General features: G+C 39.2%; 1 protein-coding gene across 1 annotated transcript in view; it reads right to left on the reverse strand.

The window, feature by feature from the left end:
* Positions 1-12,084: 12,084 nt before the first annotated feature.
* Positions 12,085-20,603, reverse strand: part of POLN (DNA polymerase nu) — a gene marked incomplete at its 5' end in the record, with an annotated part of 81,410 nt that continues 72,891 nt past the window's right edge. The window contains 2 exons of the mRNA XM_032109526.1: positions 12,085-13,643; positions 16,490-16,551. Of these exons, the coding sequence (XP_031965417.1) occupies positions 13,575-13,643; positions 16,490-16,551 (131 nt within the window). The remainder of the gene's footprint in view (positions 13,644-16,489; positions 16,552-20,603) is intronic.

Consider the following 20,603-nt stretch of genomic DNA (forward strand, 5'->3'; position numbering starts at 1 on the left):
ACCAGTGATGAGCTTCTCCTCCTGCTCTTAAAGCACGAGGTGTCTCAAAGCTGTTAGAGAGTCATTAGAAGGGAAGGTCAAGCCTCCAAACCCAAAAAGATCACTCCAGAAAATGAATTCAGGATGCTCTTTTCAGATACTGGTTTCCTTTTTCTTTTTTTTTTTTTTCCCGTGGATAGAGGAGCTGAGCAATCCAAGCTGGATTGCTTTGGTCTGACAAAAGCCCTGTGCCTTGAATAAAGAACTCATGCTGAATGTCAAAACTGCACAAACAGCTGAATTTTTACTCCAGCCCAGAAGGTGGGTGAGAGGCTCCAAACCCAGGGGACTTTCTGCCATGCCTCTGAAAGCTGAATGCATGGAGTGTGCAGGGGCAGCAGGGCTCTGCCTGCCCTGCTCTGCACCCACCACTGTGGGTACATCCCATCATGGATATAGAGAGACAAGGGCATGATAGAGAAGAAATTCTTCCTCTTGTTTCAGTGCAGGACATCCAGAAAAATACCACCTAAAATAACTTCAAGGTTAATCACAGGGGAAAAAAACACACTCTGATTCTGCCTCACATTGCAAAGATTAGCATTCTGTTCAAAATACTCTCTAATGTAAGAATGAGGTCTAAAATATTAATATTAGCCTGTATGCATGTCAATTCATATAAAAACTCTAAAATACATATATTTCTGTAATGAAGATACCTTTTTTCCTCTTAAGAATGTATATTATACACCCACCTCTCCCACTGAATCCACTGTAAGAAAGAACCCAACTGGAGATCATCCTTTAGCATTGCCAAGTGTAGTGAATGAAACTCAAATGACAAGGAGAATTACACTGACCTATCAGTACCTTCATTGGCGTTAAGTTTTGTAGGGGTTAAGGCACAGAAGAAAAAAGGTAGCTCTGTTCATCAGATTCTGTTTCAGATAATGTTAGATGGGACATCAGTGTCCTGGGAAAGGTGAGGAACTGAAAAAAGGGTGAGCAAATTAAAAAAAATTAAAAATAAGGAAAAACAAAAAAAAGGAAAAGAGGAAAAAAAAAATCAAACTGACAACTAGTTTCTACAAATACAATAGTGTGAAAACTTTCCAGTTTGGTTCCCAGACAGGAAAAATTTGTATGGCTGGCACTTGGGTACATTAAACTGCAGAAAATATCCATGATAGCCTATTAAATTTTCACAAGGCTGAGGTGTTTCTCACTGATGCTAACCTGAACTTTTTATCATTGTAGTATTAGTCTCCTAAATGTCAATTAATACACCTAGGATTATCTCACACCATCCCCTTCAGTCTGGCCATGGGGAGGAGAACTGCAATTCCCCGTCATACTTCAGCTCTATTACAGAGTTTAAAATCAGTATTTGAGATTTTGAGCAGCCTGGCAAGATTCCCTCCTTGTGACTTGCAGAAATAGTGCATTTAGTGAAGGCAGATGCTGTTTTTTTAACACTCCTTCTAACAGAAACACAATAGATTTTGATATGAACAGCAATGCCCTCTAGAAACACAAAGGACATGATTCAGCTGGCTAAACATGAGGATCTACTATCATTTGAGACAGCCTGTGTTTGAAGTGAGCCCAGCCAGGCTGCGAGCAGTGCTTTGGGAGAGTTAAGCTGGAGAGGTAAGAAATATTGTCGTCTTCTTCCTTACTCCTGTGCTGAGCCATTAAGGTTTATTATATTCTGTTTGCATGGCAAACACGAACAAGTCACACAGGTAGCTTGAGCACTTGCAAGTAATGAAGACTAAAATATAAATATCCTTTCCCCCTCTGGGATTGTTTGTTTTCCTAGACTCTGAACATCTGAGAAGCACAGCTCAATCACATGGGTATCTATTATTTCTATAGTAGCCTTTTAATTAATATCAGTGTCATAACACCTCTGGTCCTAAGAATGTGCTATGCTTATGGCTAATTGAAAAAAAAAAGATGGTTTTCAATAGGACAAATAATAGTGAAATGAGCAGGGTACATGATAAAACGGCTCCTTTGTTATTCACTTAAGCAAAAGTAATCAAAACACTTCACTATGCTAATAAACTGCAAAATTATTCATTGAGATGGCTTGTTCCTTCATCATGTCATAGTCTCAAAGGGTTTGTCACCAGAGCTTCCACACAGATTTTCAGTATTTTTGCATATGTAAAGAAGTCTAAAGGGAAAACAGCACAGAAGCTCAGGCCCTACAAAAGACCGTGTCAGATGGGTAAGAGCTGTAAACTTAATATACTTAGAGCATGCCAGCATAGAATAATGTTTCTTAGTGTGTCTTGCTTTCCTTCCTGTACTCAAAAACTCATTCTCAGAAAACTATTTTTAAGAGTTGCGTGTTTAAACTGAAGAATTATTTTACCATTGATGTGCAATAGCCTCATACTCCCTATATGTAAAAAGCTACACAAAATTGGAGGCTGTAGAGCTCATTCTGCGAGTACACAGGTGGCTGCCCAGAGAGCTTCGCTTGCTGTGCTGTCTGGTACTGTAGAAAATCTGTGTTAGGTGAAACACGAGGTCAAAGTAAGGAACAATGTTTAAGATTGTTTCTTTGTTCCCCTTCCACTAAATTAGAGAATGTCACACAAATCTCTTTACATTCATTCTACAGCTAATGAGCTAATAAAAGTTGTGTGATTTTCATGCTGCAGAGCTGGCAAGTTCAAGCCACTTTCACTGGTGATTCTTGCTCTGAACAAGATACTCTAACCCAGAGTGTCTGCAGCTGCAAAGCATCCTCAGCATGCAGCTCCCAAACACATGGTGGGGTTACCTCTGCCCACTGCATGCACTTTAAGAGATGGGCTACACTATCTTTGCCCCTCTTCACCTGTTTCCTTCAGGAATACCCAAGGAGTGACACTTTAAAGGGATTCCTCTGGGTCTGTGAGTCTGCAGGAGGTGTTACAGTAGGGCAGTAACAGTGCAGAGCTTCCCACAGGACCTTCCCTGGAGCAGTCACCTTCCCAAGTGGCTCCTGCAGCTCATGCTGTGCTCTCTGTTGTTCCAACAACACCGAGCCACCCAAACTGCACTGAGACTGAGCTCTTGTCATGGGTGTGGAGGCATTTGCTGAAACTCAATATAGTGACCCTTGGAAGTGAAGTAGCTATCAGTGTTATTTTCCTGGCAAAATGTTTTAATTAAAGAAAGCCATTTAGTTTCTAGTTAATTATTATTTCTGGGATTGCTACCAGAGTTAGACATTTAAATTGTAAATGCCAAGCATTTTGTCTATCCTGCTCAGCCTAATAAAACCTATTTATGAAGTTCTACGCACAAACCATCCCAATTATTACAATGCCAGATCTTCAAAGGGGCTGGTTTGATGTAGTTTACAAAGAGGTGAAGAATCTGTGTGGCTCTGGCACTGGAGTCTTTTGTGGTAGATATCAAAGACCACATTCTGTGCAAGTGACTCAAGAACAGTCTTTACAGACAAGGCATGTCAGATTCTAAGGAAAACAGAAATAAACAGAAATATAAGGCCACTTCCCATAAAATGTTTGATACAGCCTGCCTTGGTAATGGTTTCATGCTTGTGTCCTGACTGCCAGCACTGCCAGAAGCTGCATTTTCACAGTACTGTGCCGTAGCCTAATGGAACAAGAGCACCACTGACCACTCCAAAAGGAAGTGATCTGAAAACCTTGATTCTCTGTAAGTAAAAATTGAGATCTATCCCAGCACACACTGTGAGGAGGAATGCCTTGGCCTTTAAGCACTAAGTTGTCTGGAAGAGTAGTGGTAGACAGATGGCTCAGACGAAATTTCGAACAACCTGAGGCAAGAAATCATGGTGCACTTCAAGACACACACTGGGAGGGCTGCTCTAAATTGTGGTTCTTCTCTAAACCTCTTGCAGATGCTAAAATTATGAAGCAGGCTTGAGATCTTGGATCCCTGCAGTGATGGCCAAGTTCAGTTATCAGTACCAAAGGGTTCAAAACTTTCCTGTTCCTTAATTACGGGAAGCAGAAAAACAGAGACTTCCTTATAGCACTTCCATACCTTCTGAATTGAGTCTTTTCCATGCAGGTTTTCTTTAGCCTCTGTTTTATCTGCTGAATTCTGTCATATCACTAGTTTTTGGGGAAGAGAACCCACATTTTTTCAACTGCATATCAAGAAGTGTTTTCAAAACTGAGTTTTAGTCCAATGGCTTTATGAACCAGGCAATTCAATGGCTTACTTCCCCATTTCTCCATGGCAGGAAAAGGAAATATCTGCAGATTAAACACTTAGCCTACAGTGTGAGGTTCATGTAGGCAGTAAAAGGATTTCAATTCCACAGTTTCCTCCCTATGACTAATGTGTTTAACTGCACCACAAACAGGACAATGCTTTAAGCTGGCAGATTTGGAAATAAAATAAAAATACCACAAGTATAAAAAGAGACTGCTGTTGCTGAGGATGAATGTCCTTGGAGTAAGAAGTAAAAAAATGTTATTGGCAACTGTTAGGTACAAAAGTATCAATGACCAAAAAAAGCAGGAGGTAGAGTGGGATGGGGAGTGAATAACACCTGCTGCTACGATAATTTATTGAAATAACAGAAATATGAGGAAACTAGAAATGAGTTTTAAGGCCAAGACATCACATAAATGCCGACATAGTTTAAATGCCCTCCCCTGAGTCAGAAGATGATGGAGGGGAAGCAGGGACAAGAAAGTGCATTCCTGGCTCTGTACCACCGGTGTGGAGCATGAAGAAGGACATGGAGGATCCATAATGCAGGAGCGATGAAAAAAGTGAAAAGCCTTCCAGCCCAAGGGCAAAAGGCATAAATTTCACTGGGGTGTACCTATGGCAAAGACATGTTTAGAAACATGAAGCATTACCTGGATTGAAGAAGAGACAGAGTCCAGGCTTTTCTGTGGAATGCAGTAACTTGGAGGCTGGACAGTCATGCTCTTTTGCTCTTTTTTTGTATTTTCTTTCTTCTCCTTCTTCTTCTTTTTTTTTTTCTGTCTCTCTCTCAGAGCAAATATTTATTAGTTCAAATGCAGTGGCCAGTCCCAAGAGGGACCACAGAAAGCTCCTCAGCAGAACATCCTGTAATCTGGTGATTTGTGCATTCCTGCAGGTGGTGGATGTTGAAAGTCTTTCAGGGAGAAAGGTTTCCTACATTTTGCAGATAAAAGGACAGGAGCAGCAGCAATGTCCATTGCTCTGACTGCCTTTTGAAGAAAGGAACAGCCTCCTCAGTGTTAGAACGAAACACCATGGATATCAGTCACAAAATGAATTCCAGAAGTTGGCACTTAAACTCCAGAGGGACAGAATCCATCACTTCCCTGTGCACAGGTTTTGAGCAGGCTACTTGGATATTCAGAGGACTGGCAAACAAGGGACAGGTCTTAGGCATTTTGTGGAGTGCTGAGTGTATACCTGTTTCTAAAAGCGCTGTGTGACACCAACAGTCTGCCAGCTCCTGCTACTCCTGTCAGGCTGAGTAATCCTCATACTAGCAGCTGATGAAAAGAGGGGTCACAAGTTCATTTGACCCAAGCTGGACTTAGAGATAAGCAAAGATAAACTGCCCAGCTCAGCGGATCACTGCTCCCTGCGTGGCAAGGATGGACAGCAAGAACAAGAGCAGGAAATGGAGGGTGGTGCTGGGGTGGGCTGGGATACACAAACAGACTTTATGGCCAACCTCAAGGGTAAGGTGCACTTACTACACAAAAGCCAACATATTCCTGATCATGCCTGCCAGGTGCTGAGGGCTTTCAAAGGATCCATGCTCACGCTTACCTTTGAGTAAGTCACATGTGTGGTTTTGCTATTTTCAAGCTCCCAAATGAACTGACAGCAATAGTTCTGAAAAGAGTCTTCAGTCAGAAAATATCAATGTGTAGATGCCTCACAGTGATGAGCTCTATCAAATGCACCAGAAGGAATATTTGGGACTATGAGCTTTTACGCCCATTTTGTGATTTGAGCTTGCAGGTTACACAGGCATGTCTTCCTCAGAATTGAAGCAGAGGGAACAATTACCTCTGAAGCCAAAACTGTGTACCTTAAACATATTAGGATATGTGGAAATAATATTTTAAGAAATTCAGGTGTTTCACAACATGGAAAAAAAGCCAGTAATTTCTGATGGAAGTCTGATGAATACAAACTTTGGTCAGTCTTAAGGAGCTGTCTGCAAATCAACCTGGGAACTGTTTTCTGTCTTATGACTTACTGATCTTGTAACTTGTTTCAGAGAAAAGACCCTAATTTGTACATTGCTACGTTTAAACAACCACAGAGTTATGTATATGTTATATACATATATATTAATATGCTACATTTAAAAAGGGTGACCCTGGGTAAGGGAATGTATCAAAACCTCAACCAGCTGAGAAGCAAGTCACGGACAAAGATAGAGATAAAAGTTCCCAGTGCAAGTACGTGGGAGTTTTAACTCACCCAGCTGAAGGTGCCTCCTTGAGAACTATGGAGAGGAGTTCTGTCACCAGTCCTCAGCCAGTGATCACCAACCCTGTCCAGAGCTTTTGGATCAAGATGTGCCCCATTTCCAAGGTGCCAATAAAGCTTGCTCAGCAACACATTGATGCAGTCGTTCCTGTAACATGTTATCCATAAGGAATTGGCAATGAACGGTCACTGGCAAGTAGGAAGATACGTGGGGAGACAGGGAAACAACAAAGTTTAGAGAGTTTGAACACCACTATTTTTTGCTTGATCAAAAGATTAAAATTCTTTAAAGATAAAGGGCAGGTCAGAACTTAACTGTTTTGTTTCAGTAGGAAGAAAAATCCATCTGCACTAGTTGAGACAGACTTCATCAGAAAACTCCAGTTTTCTCTCTCCCAGTAAAACTCCAGTGATTAAAAAACACCATTATGGGCTCTTTCTCTGAGGCAAATAAGAACCTGGCACTGTCATCCAGACAGACTGCAGAGCTAGACCAGGTGGGATGCTAGCTGGGAATGACCCAGCCAAAAAGCAGAGTGCTTCACTTCCACTACTGGAGGCTACTTAGAGAATAATTGAGGTTGGAAAGGATCTCTGGTGGTCCCTTCTACTCCTGTCCCCAAGGGCCAGCTTCAAAGAGAGGAATGGCAGGAGCTTTATTTCCTCTTACACAGTACAGAGTCTGCCCCGAACTAGTAACACGCATCGTACTGGAAGCATCCTCATTTTGCACTGGGGACGTAAACTGGGAGTCTGATTTGCTGGTGTCATTGAGAGCCAATTCTCTTGCTGTATGTGCCATTCTCTGAAGGCAGAACTGGGGTTGGAAAGGATCCTAATGGTCTGCTCAGCCTCTGCCCCTGGCCTGAAGAAGGATCAAAGTAGCATAAGTATATTGTGATGTGTATTTGTCAATCCTGTTCTAGAAATGCATAGTAATAAATACTGGAAAGCTCTATCAAGTCCATCCAAATGTTCAATTATCACTAGCATTCTTTTGAAAGACTTGTTTAACATCTTCCCTAGTTATACCTTGCTGAAATTTAAGCCATTCTCTTCGCATTCCATCTCCAGGGGACCTATGGGGCCTATCCACCTCTATGACAGCCCGTCTCATACTGAATTCTTTCAGATTTCTCCTCAGTCTTCTCAAGGTTAAACAACTTAAATTCTTGCAGCCTTTCCTCACAGGTGATATTGTCTATAGCTCTGATCACTCTTGTTGCTCTCCTGTGGATTCCTGTTGCTCCATCTATTTTCTGAAATGCACTTCTGAAAGTTGGGCAGGGCATTCAACTGAGACCTTGCTGGGGCTGAAGCGAGTGGAGGGATTGGTTAACCACTCTTGACCATTCTACAAACACCTTCAAATCCCCAGGTCTTTTCCTGAAATTGATACCTAACTAGCTGTTCCCCATATTTTGGGAAACATGTTGCCTATATTTGAGTAGCTAACTGGTTTTGCTTTTGTGTGAAGCTTTGTGTTTATCCTCTCTTGTTTATATTCATCTTATACTACTATTCCACTGTGTTAAAATCCTTTTGAATTATAAACCTGTTGGCCAGAAGGATTTAAAGCAAGATTTCAATTCTACAAAAGCAATATAAACAGGGTTCAAGAGCTTCCCAGAAAGAAAGATATGACTCGTTGTCAGAAAAATATTTGGTTTGTTGTACAATGATAAATGTCTGCCCAGACTGGAGATGTAGGATGAATTAAAGAGGTGATTATTAACCTGATTGCCAGGGAATGGAAGGTGTTAAGGGATATGGATAATGTCAGGAGAATGTTAAAGTTTAGGGTAAGTATAAGAAGTGAAAGGACTAAAAAAATTCAACTCCAAAAGAAAAATCAAATCCATCAGAAGCCATAGTATCAGAAGCAGCCAGAGAGTTTGACTACAGCCCAACATTTAGAACACTTTTTTAACCTCATCTGAGACCCACAGAGGCCCCAAGGGAAGATGTTGACTTCTCCCAGCACATATGCTACAAAAGCTCATTATATTTAAAGGAAAACCTCCCTGGGAAGCTTATTTAATTTAACATCACGGTTCAAGTGAATGGATGGGAAGATAAACAGAGATGGGGATTGCTGGCAGGCGAGTAGGGTGGCTCAGCTTTCAAACTGCTGCAGAATTTTTTCGTTGTGAAGAAATGAAGTTCTTACAGGTGTCTTTCACATGCAGTTTGAAGTCAGTCATCAGCCTGAACCGGCTCTGGGGCATAGCTTAGAGTTACAAAGAGACAGAAAAAAAATCTGGCAGAAGTCCTGAGGACACTTGTCTTCTTCACCTAACCAGACACCAATAAGACATTTAGAATAAATCAGCAATTAACTAATTCCTGGACTCAGCTGGATGTGGACTAATGGATCAGTGCAAAGAGGCCAAGTAACCCAGAGAGATATTTAATTTTGTCTCAGCCAATTCTGTAGAGAAAGGCAGTGTAGCAGGCAGCAGCCACTTGTGGGGAGGATGGAGGTTGATTCTCAGGAGCCTGTAGATACAGTTCTCTGCTTAACACACAAATTGGAAAATGGGATTGTAACCTAATGCATGACACTTTTGAATAATTAGATGCGACAAATTCAGTGTGCACAGCAGATGAAGCTGCCAAAAAGTGTAGGGGAGGGGGGGACCAGAGAGGATTTCTACAGCCAATTTTTGATAGCATGGAAAAATTGATCATGAAATGAACAACTACAGTAAAAATATAGTTAGCCAGGGAACAGTCTCCAAAATGCCATAAATGCATAAATGTCATGCCAAGTGGCAGAGGGAGGGGAACTGAGGGTACAAAGATCAGAGGTAAAAAGACAAACAATTCTTTTTTTTAACTTGTGGACAATTAATAGAGAGATTTTACCAGAAATAAGAATACCTATGAAGTGCAGGGGAAAGGTTGGCAGTGGATTAAATTATTAGTGTAAGAAGCAAAAGCTGAGGAAGAAAGAAGCTAAAAATTGTCCAACTAATTAGCCTTGAATGGAGAAGGTGACATGGAAAAGTGCACAAAAAATGTGCAAACATTGGCTAGAAGTTGGACCTCCACAATTCAAAACACAGGCAGAGAGGGCAAAAAAATGGCCTGGACTTACAGTAGACAATAACAAGCTTGATAACCAAAAAGGGACTTCCAGAAACAGGTGGTAGAAGTGCACTTCAAATATGTCTCAAGAGAATCAGCTGACAGCGGCTGTTGTCTCCAGTAGAGATGAGCTGATTATTAGGCTGGGGAAGTTTCCCAGCAAGCCAAAAACAGGACATGATTAAACCTTATTTTAAACCCAGAGATGCACTCTCTACTAAAATCATTGCAGAATGGCAGAAAAAATGATTCCTTTCCACTCCCTGAATGTTTCTGACAACGTGCTAATACCAAAAGGAAGTATGCCAGCCAAAAGTGAGCCTGTGAGCCAGGGAATATAGTAAATGCTGGCACAGAATGAGGCAACACAGGTGGGAAGGAGGGATGCAAGCCCAAAACATTTCTGGGCCTTCTTCTGGGATGGCACTATATACTTTAATGTGGTGCAGCATTTGTGCAGAATGTTTGAAGGGATTTTCTGATTTGTCTTCCACCCAGGTGATTGCTGTTGTCTAACCGAGGAATCACACAGGACCAAAATACAGGTTGGATGGGACCTCAGGAGGTCTCCAGTCCAAGCTCCTGCTCAAAGTAGGGTGAGCTATGAGGTCAAAAAGAGGTTTCTCAGGGGTTTGTCCAGTCTAATCTTCTAATGGTGAAGCAAGAAAAGATGTTTTAGGCCACTGAGGAAATATATCAAAAAACAAGAATATAACCTTGAACCCATTATTTGGCCTCCTTTTAAAATTAAACAAGAAATGAGAGGAACAGATTTTGTTGACTTCGAAAAAATAAAATTAGTTTATTTTTAAGCGTTTTTTTTCTTAACCATTTACATGAACAAATGATGTCCTGGGTGCTCTAGCAGATTCAATCTCTTAATCTACTCTCATTTTTCAAAAACTGAGACTTTTTTCCCCCCTCACACTTAAAATGTCCTGCTCACATAAAATCTGAGGCCAGTGTTTGAGCTATGGTTGTTATCAAGTTGGACCAACATTGAAGATTAGAGTCCTGCTGTCCCACAGTGGTATGAGGACATTACAAGATTTGCAAGCAGGGAAGTATTGGTCATGCCATCACATGCAAACACCAGCAAACAGCTGAGCTGTTCCATTTCCCACAGACACTGAGTTAAAGTATTTTCAAATAGTGCTCTTTCCCCACTACTTCACATGGCAAACAAAGAGATTTACAGATGATTTAAGAGAAGATTCAGGCCATCAAAACCACACCTGAAATCAAACCCAGACACAAATCAGTTCAAAAGGGGCTATTACTGTGTTCAGAGAATCAATTAATGAAACTCCTGCTCACAAAGGATATCTGAAACTAAGTACAACCAGCTATTTCCCTCTCTTCATCTGTTCTGTGATTTCCCATGCTCATTAATCAGTCCTTCTGTGGGGTTCTGCAATTCCGAGGGAAGTTTTTGTTTCTTGCTCTCCCAGTACCTCTTCCCAGGTTGTGAGGAAAAGCGAATCATTTTAGAGATCAAGTCAAGAGCTTTAAGGATGGAAAAGTGCTCTTATGATTGTTCCTGCTCAAGCCTAACCATGTTTTAAAGTCCCTTTCACGCAGAACCAAAATAACCTGACAAGTTGGTTATTTATTATAATAAAGGTATTGAGTTCCATGGTGTGAAATTATTGTGCCACCCAAAGGAATTCAAGGCAGTCATCAAACACTGAATATTTTCACCTGTATTTATCTGGGAGGAAATCTGTGGTCAGGACTGGCCTTGCTTCCCTATAATGGCTCTTTAGATTCAGACCTCAACTAAGGTTTGGAAAAACTGCACTGCCCAGATTTTATGATTATACATGGATCAGCACACAAGTGTGGTAAAACTGGTGCCTTGTCCAGAGGACCTCATTGGGAAATGAATTGCAAACACTACTCTTTCTCAAGTGTAGAAAGCTTCTCAGTTTCTTTACTGGAGAATCTGGAGAACTGGAATGAAATCCCAAGTTCATAGTGTGTATCCTGCAAGTTGGGAGGACACAAACTTCACCCAGTCTAGAGACTTGGTCAGCAACAATCCTCCAAAATGATGCCAGTTTGCCTTTTGCCCTCATACTAGTGTACACAGAATGAGGCCTTGGACACGTGTGATAAAGTGGTGCGTTATTGCTTGGCCCTCTTCCTTTTGTTAGCTGACTCTTCGGGAATTTAAAACCATGAAGAAACTGTGACACAAGGAGAATAAAATATTAACTTTGCCTGCTTGTATGACAACCTACACAAAGTGCACATGTCTGGGGAACTGTGACTGACAGTCTTTTGTGAAGGGTTGTGTTTGAAAATTTGTTCTTTATGGTGACCTCTGCATATCTGTAGCTTCATATTTGAACAGATGTCAATTCACGCAAGTGGATTGAGGCTCTTGTTTTTCTTAAGCATGTTTTTGGGTTTTGTTAGGCTGAAGGGTATTGCTAGTGCTGTTTGGGGCTTGAAAAAATACACCATCTATCTCATCATAAAGTATGCATCCTAAGAAAAATACACAAGGTGAAAATCAGCTGTGAATGTACAAAAAAAATGGTGATTTCCTCCATACAGTAGCCTTAGAGAAACAGGGTTTAATTAGTAGAGACGTCCCAAAACCAGTAGATCTTCAAGAGGAGTGAAAGAGATGAGACAGTAGAACATTTCACACTTACTCAATGCCAATGCAAACACAGAGGGCTTGAAAATAGCAAAAAGCAGAAGAAAACTTGTGCAACCTCTTCTCTGCTGGAAAGGTGAGATCAGGGCCCCTGCTCACAGGACCTGGCACGGTGTCACAGCCATGCAGGCTGGACCCCCCGACCAAAGCACTGACCCCAATTATTATGCAGAAGGTTTGGACTTTGCTTAAATGATCAATGCCAATTTTATAAGAATCAATTTTTAGAAACTACTGACTCACGTCAGCTGACAGGTTATGTATGATGAATAAGCAACATAAGAAAACAATATTTAATAGTTTAATGGCTTCAAGTGCAAAGTAAAATTATTTAATTATGCAAATTAAAAATGCTGCAAAGTCTTTACAACCATACAGTTCTAGAATTTAAATTGTATTACTGTGATCATTTGGTGTCTAATGCTGAAACATATTGAACAACTCTTAAAAGTTTTGTGCTTGACTGCAACTGAATAATTAGTAGACTTTGAGGACAATTTCATATTCCACAAGCACAGAGACAGAATTTGTGAAACAGTAATGTTATGAAACAAATCTCATTTGAAGAATAAACTCCACAGAAAAACAAATTATTAATAAAAAATCCAAACATTGAAGTAAAAGCCTGAATCCTAAGAAGTATAAGGCTGAGTCCTAAAATTTATCTAAACAGTATCTAGCACTACGTCAGTAATAAAAGTAGTAGATTAGGCAAAACTGTAATATTTCCTCAAAAGTATGCTAAGGCTACTGTGCAAATTCAGTTTGAAATTAAATGAATTGACAACAATCTCCTTATTTTTAATACATTTAGGCTTCTAGTTTTGTTTACCTGTCTTGTCCCAAAATTCTAGATAAAAAATAGGTTCATTAACTCCTTTTCTAAGTCTGAGGAATGGAACATTTAATATGTGATGAACACCAAGCAGCAATGTTCTACTCACAAAATACAAAATAAGCTGAGCACAACAGTTAAGCATCTGATCCAGTTCCAATACTGCCAGCTTATAAGTGTTTTTACACAAGCACTTCACAAAATACTTAACATTAAAGTCTAAACATCTGTGTAACTCAAATAAATTTGTGATGCTCCCAAAGGGTTAATACTGTCTTGTTTCATTTCTTACATGTAGTAATTTAGCTGTGAACAAAAGCAGCTCCCTGCTGGTTACCTTGGCTAAAGGAAACACAATGAACTGGTAAAAACCAGTTTTATCTCACTGCTGTTGCCTAGGGCTACAGACAAAATGAAGTAAAAAAATTCACATGCAGAGTATTAGGTGCTTATGAAAGATCCAGCAGCGCTGTTGCCTAGTGATTCAGTGAGGAATCAGCACAGGCCAATGAGGTGTTTGGGTACTGAATAACATCCCCGATGACTGCTTTACATCTCCTGCAATTCTGTCATACACCCCCATGATTTCCCAGTGGTGAGAATCACTTTCAAGGGAACCTGCCAGAAAAAAAAAAAATTAAACAAATAAACACATCACATATAGCAAGATTACTATTTTTGCTTTTCCCTTTGGATGTTGATACTGCTCTAGATTACATGCCTATCCAATACAAAATGTTCTTCCATTTCTATTAATACTCAATTATTGCTACAATTCTGATAAAAATACCTTAACAATTTAAACTAACCTTTAGTTTTCAAATTGCAAATACATGTTACTGAATTGCAAGGAATACACTACAGCAAAATTCATCTTATGCTTTTCAAAAAAGCTGCAAATGATGATTTTGATATTTATCATCAGCAACTTTGTCTGTAATGCGGAAAGATAGTAGGGCTTTTTTACCCCCCACATTTCAAGTTCTGGGGTATTTTTATTGTTGCTTTGGTTTAATTTCAGTTTGTTTTGCAGTTCCTTGTGCTCTTGTACACAGTAGATTTGTTGACATGAAAGCTGCCTCATTAGCATGGACTATATTTTGGAAAAAAAATAAGCTACTTCAAAGATAAAGCATCCTTTACCTCAAAGAAGAAAAAGAGATCTCTCCCCACTAAGACTATATATGTGCTCTACTTTAGTGACATTTTGTCTCCATATTAAAAAATAATATTCATATTAACAGAGCACATAATACATATTTAGCTGAAGTAAGTCTGCTGAAGGAGAGCAGGAACATTTCACAAAAATCTTTTCATCTTCAACATCTCCAATCCTAAAAGACATATTCCTGTATAGAAGGGTAAACAACATGAACAAAAATACAGACTTTTTTATTAAAAGATCACTCTCAATTTCTTCTCTGAGATCAAACTTTGTTTTCTATCTGGCCTCTGTCATTGATCTCTTTTTGATGCTTCAGAGGAAGATGAAGTATTTTCATGATGGATGTAGTCTAACGTGTCATACGAGCAAAAGTATGTCAGGACTCCTACAGTAATTTGCTTAGGAAAAGGAGACCAAACAAGGGTAATGAAATGTGTATCTCCAAATAGTTCTACTGCCTATTCTAATCTTTGAAAGCCCCAGAGAACTACTTATTGTCCAAGAATGTGTTTCTTTTCACCTATTAAAGTGCAGTTGGTGTTTAACGGAGAATTACTGTTCTCATGGGAATGACAAATTGAATCCATTTGTTTAATGCATCAAGATGGATTTGTCAGTGTGTGACAGTAAAACACCTTAGACAGAGGTGAATAAGATGGTATGTCCCATTTGTCCACAGGACACTGAAACCTTCTGCCACTTAATGGTTAGTCTGAAATATGTAACACTAAAATTATATTCCAACCATGTAACCATGAACACTCTCAGCAACCACGTAAACATTTCTTAGAAACTTAGTACAGTGTTCATATTTATTGCATGACCATGACTTCCTCAAAGTATGAATCTTGTTACCTCTGAAAAAGACACCAAAAGTCCCTAAAACTATCCAAAAAGGACTATAGTGTTGCTATTCACCTTATATGCCACCAATATGCCATATTTGATTATTTTAATGAACCTTATAGCAGCACGAATGCCAGGTATCTAATACAGTAATTAAAAATATTTAAATGTGATATACCTTGAAAAACACTCTCGTTTCTTTTGGGTTTTTTTCCAAGGAATTTGCAACAACAGAAGCTAGGCAAGTACAGGTGTACAATGTAAGCAACCTACAGAAATGCAGTTTGCAAAGCTTAGGAGTATGAGTGCAAGAAATTTATTATCTCAGTATGTCCAAAAGGTCTCACTGGACCACATTTGGTAAACAGGAATGTAAAATCTTACAAGGCTTAAATGAACAGTGAAGGGGGAAATTCAGTATGGGAAGCAGAAAGATTAATTTAGATCTTGGATACCCTTCATTATCCTTCCTCAATTTTTGAGGGAAGGACGGGCTCCCTAAGGACCTAGAAAAGATCTTCTAACTGCAAGATCTCCAGAGAAAGCCTCACAAAGTAGCTGGAATGCTGCAATAGATAGAGAAGATCTGGAGGAAGAAACACAAGACAAATTATCTAGTACTTTTCTTTTTCAACTGTTTCCATTAGTGCAAGTCTGTATGTTGCAACCATTTCTGAAATAATTAGAATAAAGTTTTTCTGTCTCTGAATCTTTTCGAGTATTACTGCTGATTGAGTGACCTGGCAACACCAAGTACTCCATTTGTCAACTGGAAACCCTTGGGCTGTTGCTCACTTAAGTTTAGGGATTCCCAAGAGCTTTAGTCTTTTACCAAGCAACAAAAGCTGAGCAGTAGGCTACAGTGACAGATACCAGTCTAGTAACGTATATTTTATAATGTAATTCCAGCTAGGTCCAATACATAGATAGCTGTGTAGTTATCTCCTCACTTTTTACAGATGTTGGTCTGGTAGGTGATGACCTCTACTTTTAGCAATGACCAGCAATTTTGTCTGCTTTTGTCTGTGTTAGGCATCCACACAGAAATGTTAAATAAACCCATTTTTTAAGTGAAAATTACTGAAGAAAGATCTTTTGCAATATTTTTTCAGCAGTAACGAATGCCTGGTACATCTAGAAAGCCTACTAACGGGGCGTATTTCTCACTATACCACACCCAACAGAAGTTTGATGGCAATGAATGGAATAGATTTTTAAATTACCATATGCATTGCTATGACAATCTCACTTTCCAAAAGGGAGTGTACTTTCTTTCAGTTATCTTCCTTTAGAAATTTTATAGTAACTTGAAAAAGCAATTACCTGCAAATATGAAAATGAAACAATTGAAGTGAAAAGCAAAATAGTTGTTGCTATATTCCTAATATAATGATGATGACATACAAAGCCAAGTATGCCTGAGAAAGTAATGGAAATTCAGACTTGTCCCTACCTTCAGTGGCACTTCCAAGGCTGTGGTTTGCTGCAGGGACTCCATTGTTCTTTTTACCAATGCTGTAAGGTAAATTCAAAAACTTACAGCTTTATTTTCCATGTTAGAATTGTTATAGATATACTTATATATAAATAAAAAAAAATCACACTTTAATTCTGTTATATAATACCTGCATTTCTGCATTAAAAAACTACCATTTGCAACTTTTTCAGATTATTTTAAAGAATTTTATTTTAAAGATATTTTATCTCTTGTGAACAGTTTAATTTCTTTTTTAAAATTGAATTTTAGGGTAGAATTTGCAGAATTATTTAATTTATATATCCCATATATCAAGAAGTACAGCACTACTACATTTCATATTAAGGTATATAGAGCATGTGTGAGTGCTCAGTTTTCAAGTTCAATACTCGTAACTATTGGTTTGATGACATTTTATACATTTTCATTCTCTTGTGCAGCCATAAAGCTCAATTTTAAAAAATGAAGTGAGAAAATAAACCCACAAGAATCTGAACTTTTAAAAATATTTTACTCTTCAAAGTAAAAAGATCAGAGCCAAATTTTTAAAAAATTCTTCCCTGTGGGAGAGCAGAGCTATCAGCACTCTAAACAATTAAACTTCAGTACAATTCATGTAACTTAACAACTCATCATGCCATAACACTATGCTCACTATTGCCATGCAAATGCATCTATAATTATTTCAAATCAATCATTTGGGATCAGATTTGTCATCACTGGTCCTGCCAATTAGTGTTTTGCTTGATAAAGATTGCTGCTGCAACACATACTGTTCTAATAAAAATCAAACAGAGATTCAACGGATGAACAGCTTTTAAAAAAGAAGTAATTTTTGGCTAGTGAAAGTGAAATAGGAATACCAGGTGGCCCCAGAACCTCCACTGCTCTGACAGGATGGATGACTAAATAATGCATGCTGTCATGTGCCTCACAGACCTGAGAAAGAGCAGGGTCTGTGATACGAGGTGGTAACTGCTAGAGCGAAACCCACATGATTACTGAGCAGCTTCCTTTGAAGTTATCCCTCGCTGCACATCACGGTTCTTTGGCAGCTGAGGTTAGAGGCAAAGGAGTGGCAAGAACTTTAAGAAGCTGTGGATGTTGTTGCTCTGGCTGCTGCCAAAACCTTTTCTAACGATGCCAGCAATGAAGAGCAGTCTGTAACGTTTCATGTCACATCACTGACACTGAGGCTGGCTTGATAATAATGATGAGGATAACCAGCTTCTACCTGAACAGTCCTCAGACCGTGCTGGCTCACTCAGACTTGTGTGCTAATGAGCTGTCATAAGCTTTTCCATGAAGTCCGAATTATGCAGTAACTCAAAGAATCAGCAGATCAAGTGCCAGAGCTGAGGAAACCAAGATATTTGTTGACACATCTACATACAGCTACACATGTAGACTTGGTTCACGTTCGATTTGAAGTAGTTCATGGTCCAGTGTGGGAGAGAGCAACAATTTTGGAGCGCACAAACAAACATTGCAACCCACAGATTGTGAAAGGAGAAGTGCTGGCCTAAATAATTACTCATTTGTAATCCAGTCCAAGTCAACATGGCTATTAATAGAGGAGCGTTGGGCTGCCTCTGTCTTGAGAAGCCCACTCTGAATTTCAACAAGCTGTCAGCTCCAGGAGGTCAGCAATGCAGCAGGTGCTGGGGCACCCCAACCAGGTGGGATGCCTTCAGAAGGCTCAGTGTGTTGCCAGTCAGTCCTGGGTAAACATTTTTTCCAAGCTATGACTGCACAAAACTTTTGAGAGGACAACACCTGATTTCTGCACTTCCCTTGCAGAACCACTCAGCTCTGTATGTTCCACCAGACATTTATGAAGGGCATACTCAACTCTGTGCAGCCTAACATTTTTTGTGTTAGAGAAATAAACAGCAATAGAGCATTTGGGCAATGGGAGGAATAGGTCATCTTGACAAAATGAGCTCCAACAGACAGTAAAAGATGGAGCATGAGTCAGCAGCATCAGTTCCTGGGTTGAAAGATGTGAGGGGTATGGCAAAGGGTGCTGCCTGCCTGTGCACTGAGTTAGACCAGTTTTCTCCTAGTTCTCTAGACCTCTGAATTTGACTAGTTCTGTCCCATTTAACTGTTATCCCCAAAAGGGGATTCATGATGGCAGCAATGACTGCAACAGCTTTCTCTGTTGGTTCACACACGTTTTGCTCTAAGGCATCTGGCACCACCAGAATTCTGCTGCATTCTTAAATACTCTTAATTTTAAAATGCACAGATTAATGTGGCCACATCAGTGAACAAACCCAATGGTTCCTCATTCACTTTGACAACCGTTAAAAACCTCTCCATGGGTTTGCTTCATTTTCTTTTTTCCTTTTTTTTCTGTCAGTTCAGCTCCCTGTTCTATTTCTCATGTCACACTGACTTCTTCTCTACCCAGAGTTTAGTGGGTGGCATAGTAAAGCCATTCATTTCAAGCAATCTGAAGTTGTTGTGCCTGCATTTCAACCTTTTGAAACCACTCCTTTGCAAATATCAAGAAAAAGCAGCTGGATTGTCATTCCTGTTCAGTGGTCTGCTAAGACAGTAAACAGTGAAGAAGGAAGCATTTCAACTACATTACAGTATTTGCACAAAAAAAAATAGGCATAGTGGCTGAATACCTTTAGGCTGGAAATTTAAAGGTCTAGATTTTGGAGAGACAAAACTCTGGAATAGTGGTAGTAATTTTTCATATGAAGAATATAATTAATAAAAGAGACCATATGGCATGGGGGTATGTAATCACAGGAGAGGACCCCTTCAGTCCCATGTACATAATATCTGATTCTCCCTCTACTTTCTCAAATCTCCTTGAAAATTTCCCTCTTTCTCCAGGTTCAGAATAAATAATCAGACATCCACAACTCTATCTTCTTTATCTCATCTACATTTTAGTATAGTCGCTAAAAAACAGAACCACAGCATTTTAATAGATCTGTCTCTACCACTCTTAATTTTTTGTTTCTTTTCTAAGATTTACTCTGGAAACTTTGGGGATAATGATTATTTCTGCTCAGTCAAGAATCTAGTATATCTGGGGCACATAAATTATTAATTTTAAAACATTCCTTTACAGCCAGCCATATACTGCAATGGCATCTGTAAAATGCTGTTCTCCCAATCTTTGCAACTTAACTCTCAAAACCCATAGTCAGCAATTAGAAGAGTTGTTGATTATAGGCATCTTGAAATGCTTTGTAAGTGCTAAGTATGCGCACTAAAATATTATATATAAAAAAAGCTGACAGCAAAGTTAAAAGATTATAGAGGAACTGAAATTTTAACATATGTTTTAACAAATATTAGGTTTTCTTGATACTGACCAGAATAAATATGCTTATTGAAAGTGCTGTGAATAGGAACAAAGAAAAGACACGCATGCCTGCTGTGGAACAAAAGCTTATTTGTCCCTATCGAACTGAAGACATTTTTCAAGTGCACTCACCTATGAAATTATGACTCCAGAAACATGTCAAAGCTGGCCAGACATATGATCTATGGAACAGGGATTTTTGCAAATTGAAAGCTATCTAGAGGCATCTTTAGTTTACGCACCAGTGTTTTTCAAGTTAGAAAAAGGCAGCGCAGAGGACAGAAAATGTCACTAACTTGTGATGACCAGTTCATTCTTTTGTTCTTCTGTTACTGCAGTCCCCTTTTGAACATGTGCACATTTTTATGCAGCTGCCTCAGTACCCAGTAAGCATAAAATTGTAGCAGAAAAAAAAAGAAATTTCATGGAACTTGTATGTGAGCCAAAAATGTGTACTGGCAGATGTTTAAAAGAAGTATAAGATACTGTTCTTTAGGTAGCAACTGATCTTAATAGCAAAGTAAATAGGCTTAATTTATCTTGATTTTTTTTTTTCTTAGACTGGTCATTTCGGTGTTCTTATACCTGGTAAAATATTAGAAAAATTGTTTCAAACTCTACATTGTACATGTACCAAAAATAAGAACAGATGCAGAAATTCTTCAATTCTATCAATACGGTATAATTATAAATGAGTTCTAAAAAAAAACCTTTAAAAATTACTCTAATGCACTGTGATATTGAACACAACACACTGGA

Source organism: Corvus moneduloides, chromosome 5 (assembly GCF_009650955.1).
Source record: "Corvus moneduloides isolate bCorMon1 chromosome 5, bCorMon1.pri, whole genome shotgun sequence".
NCBI classification, from domain to species: Eukaryota; Metazoa; Chordata; class Aves; order Passeriformes; family Corvidae; genus Corvus; species Corvus moneduloides.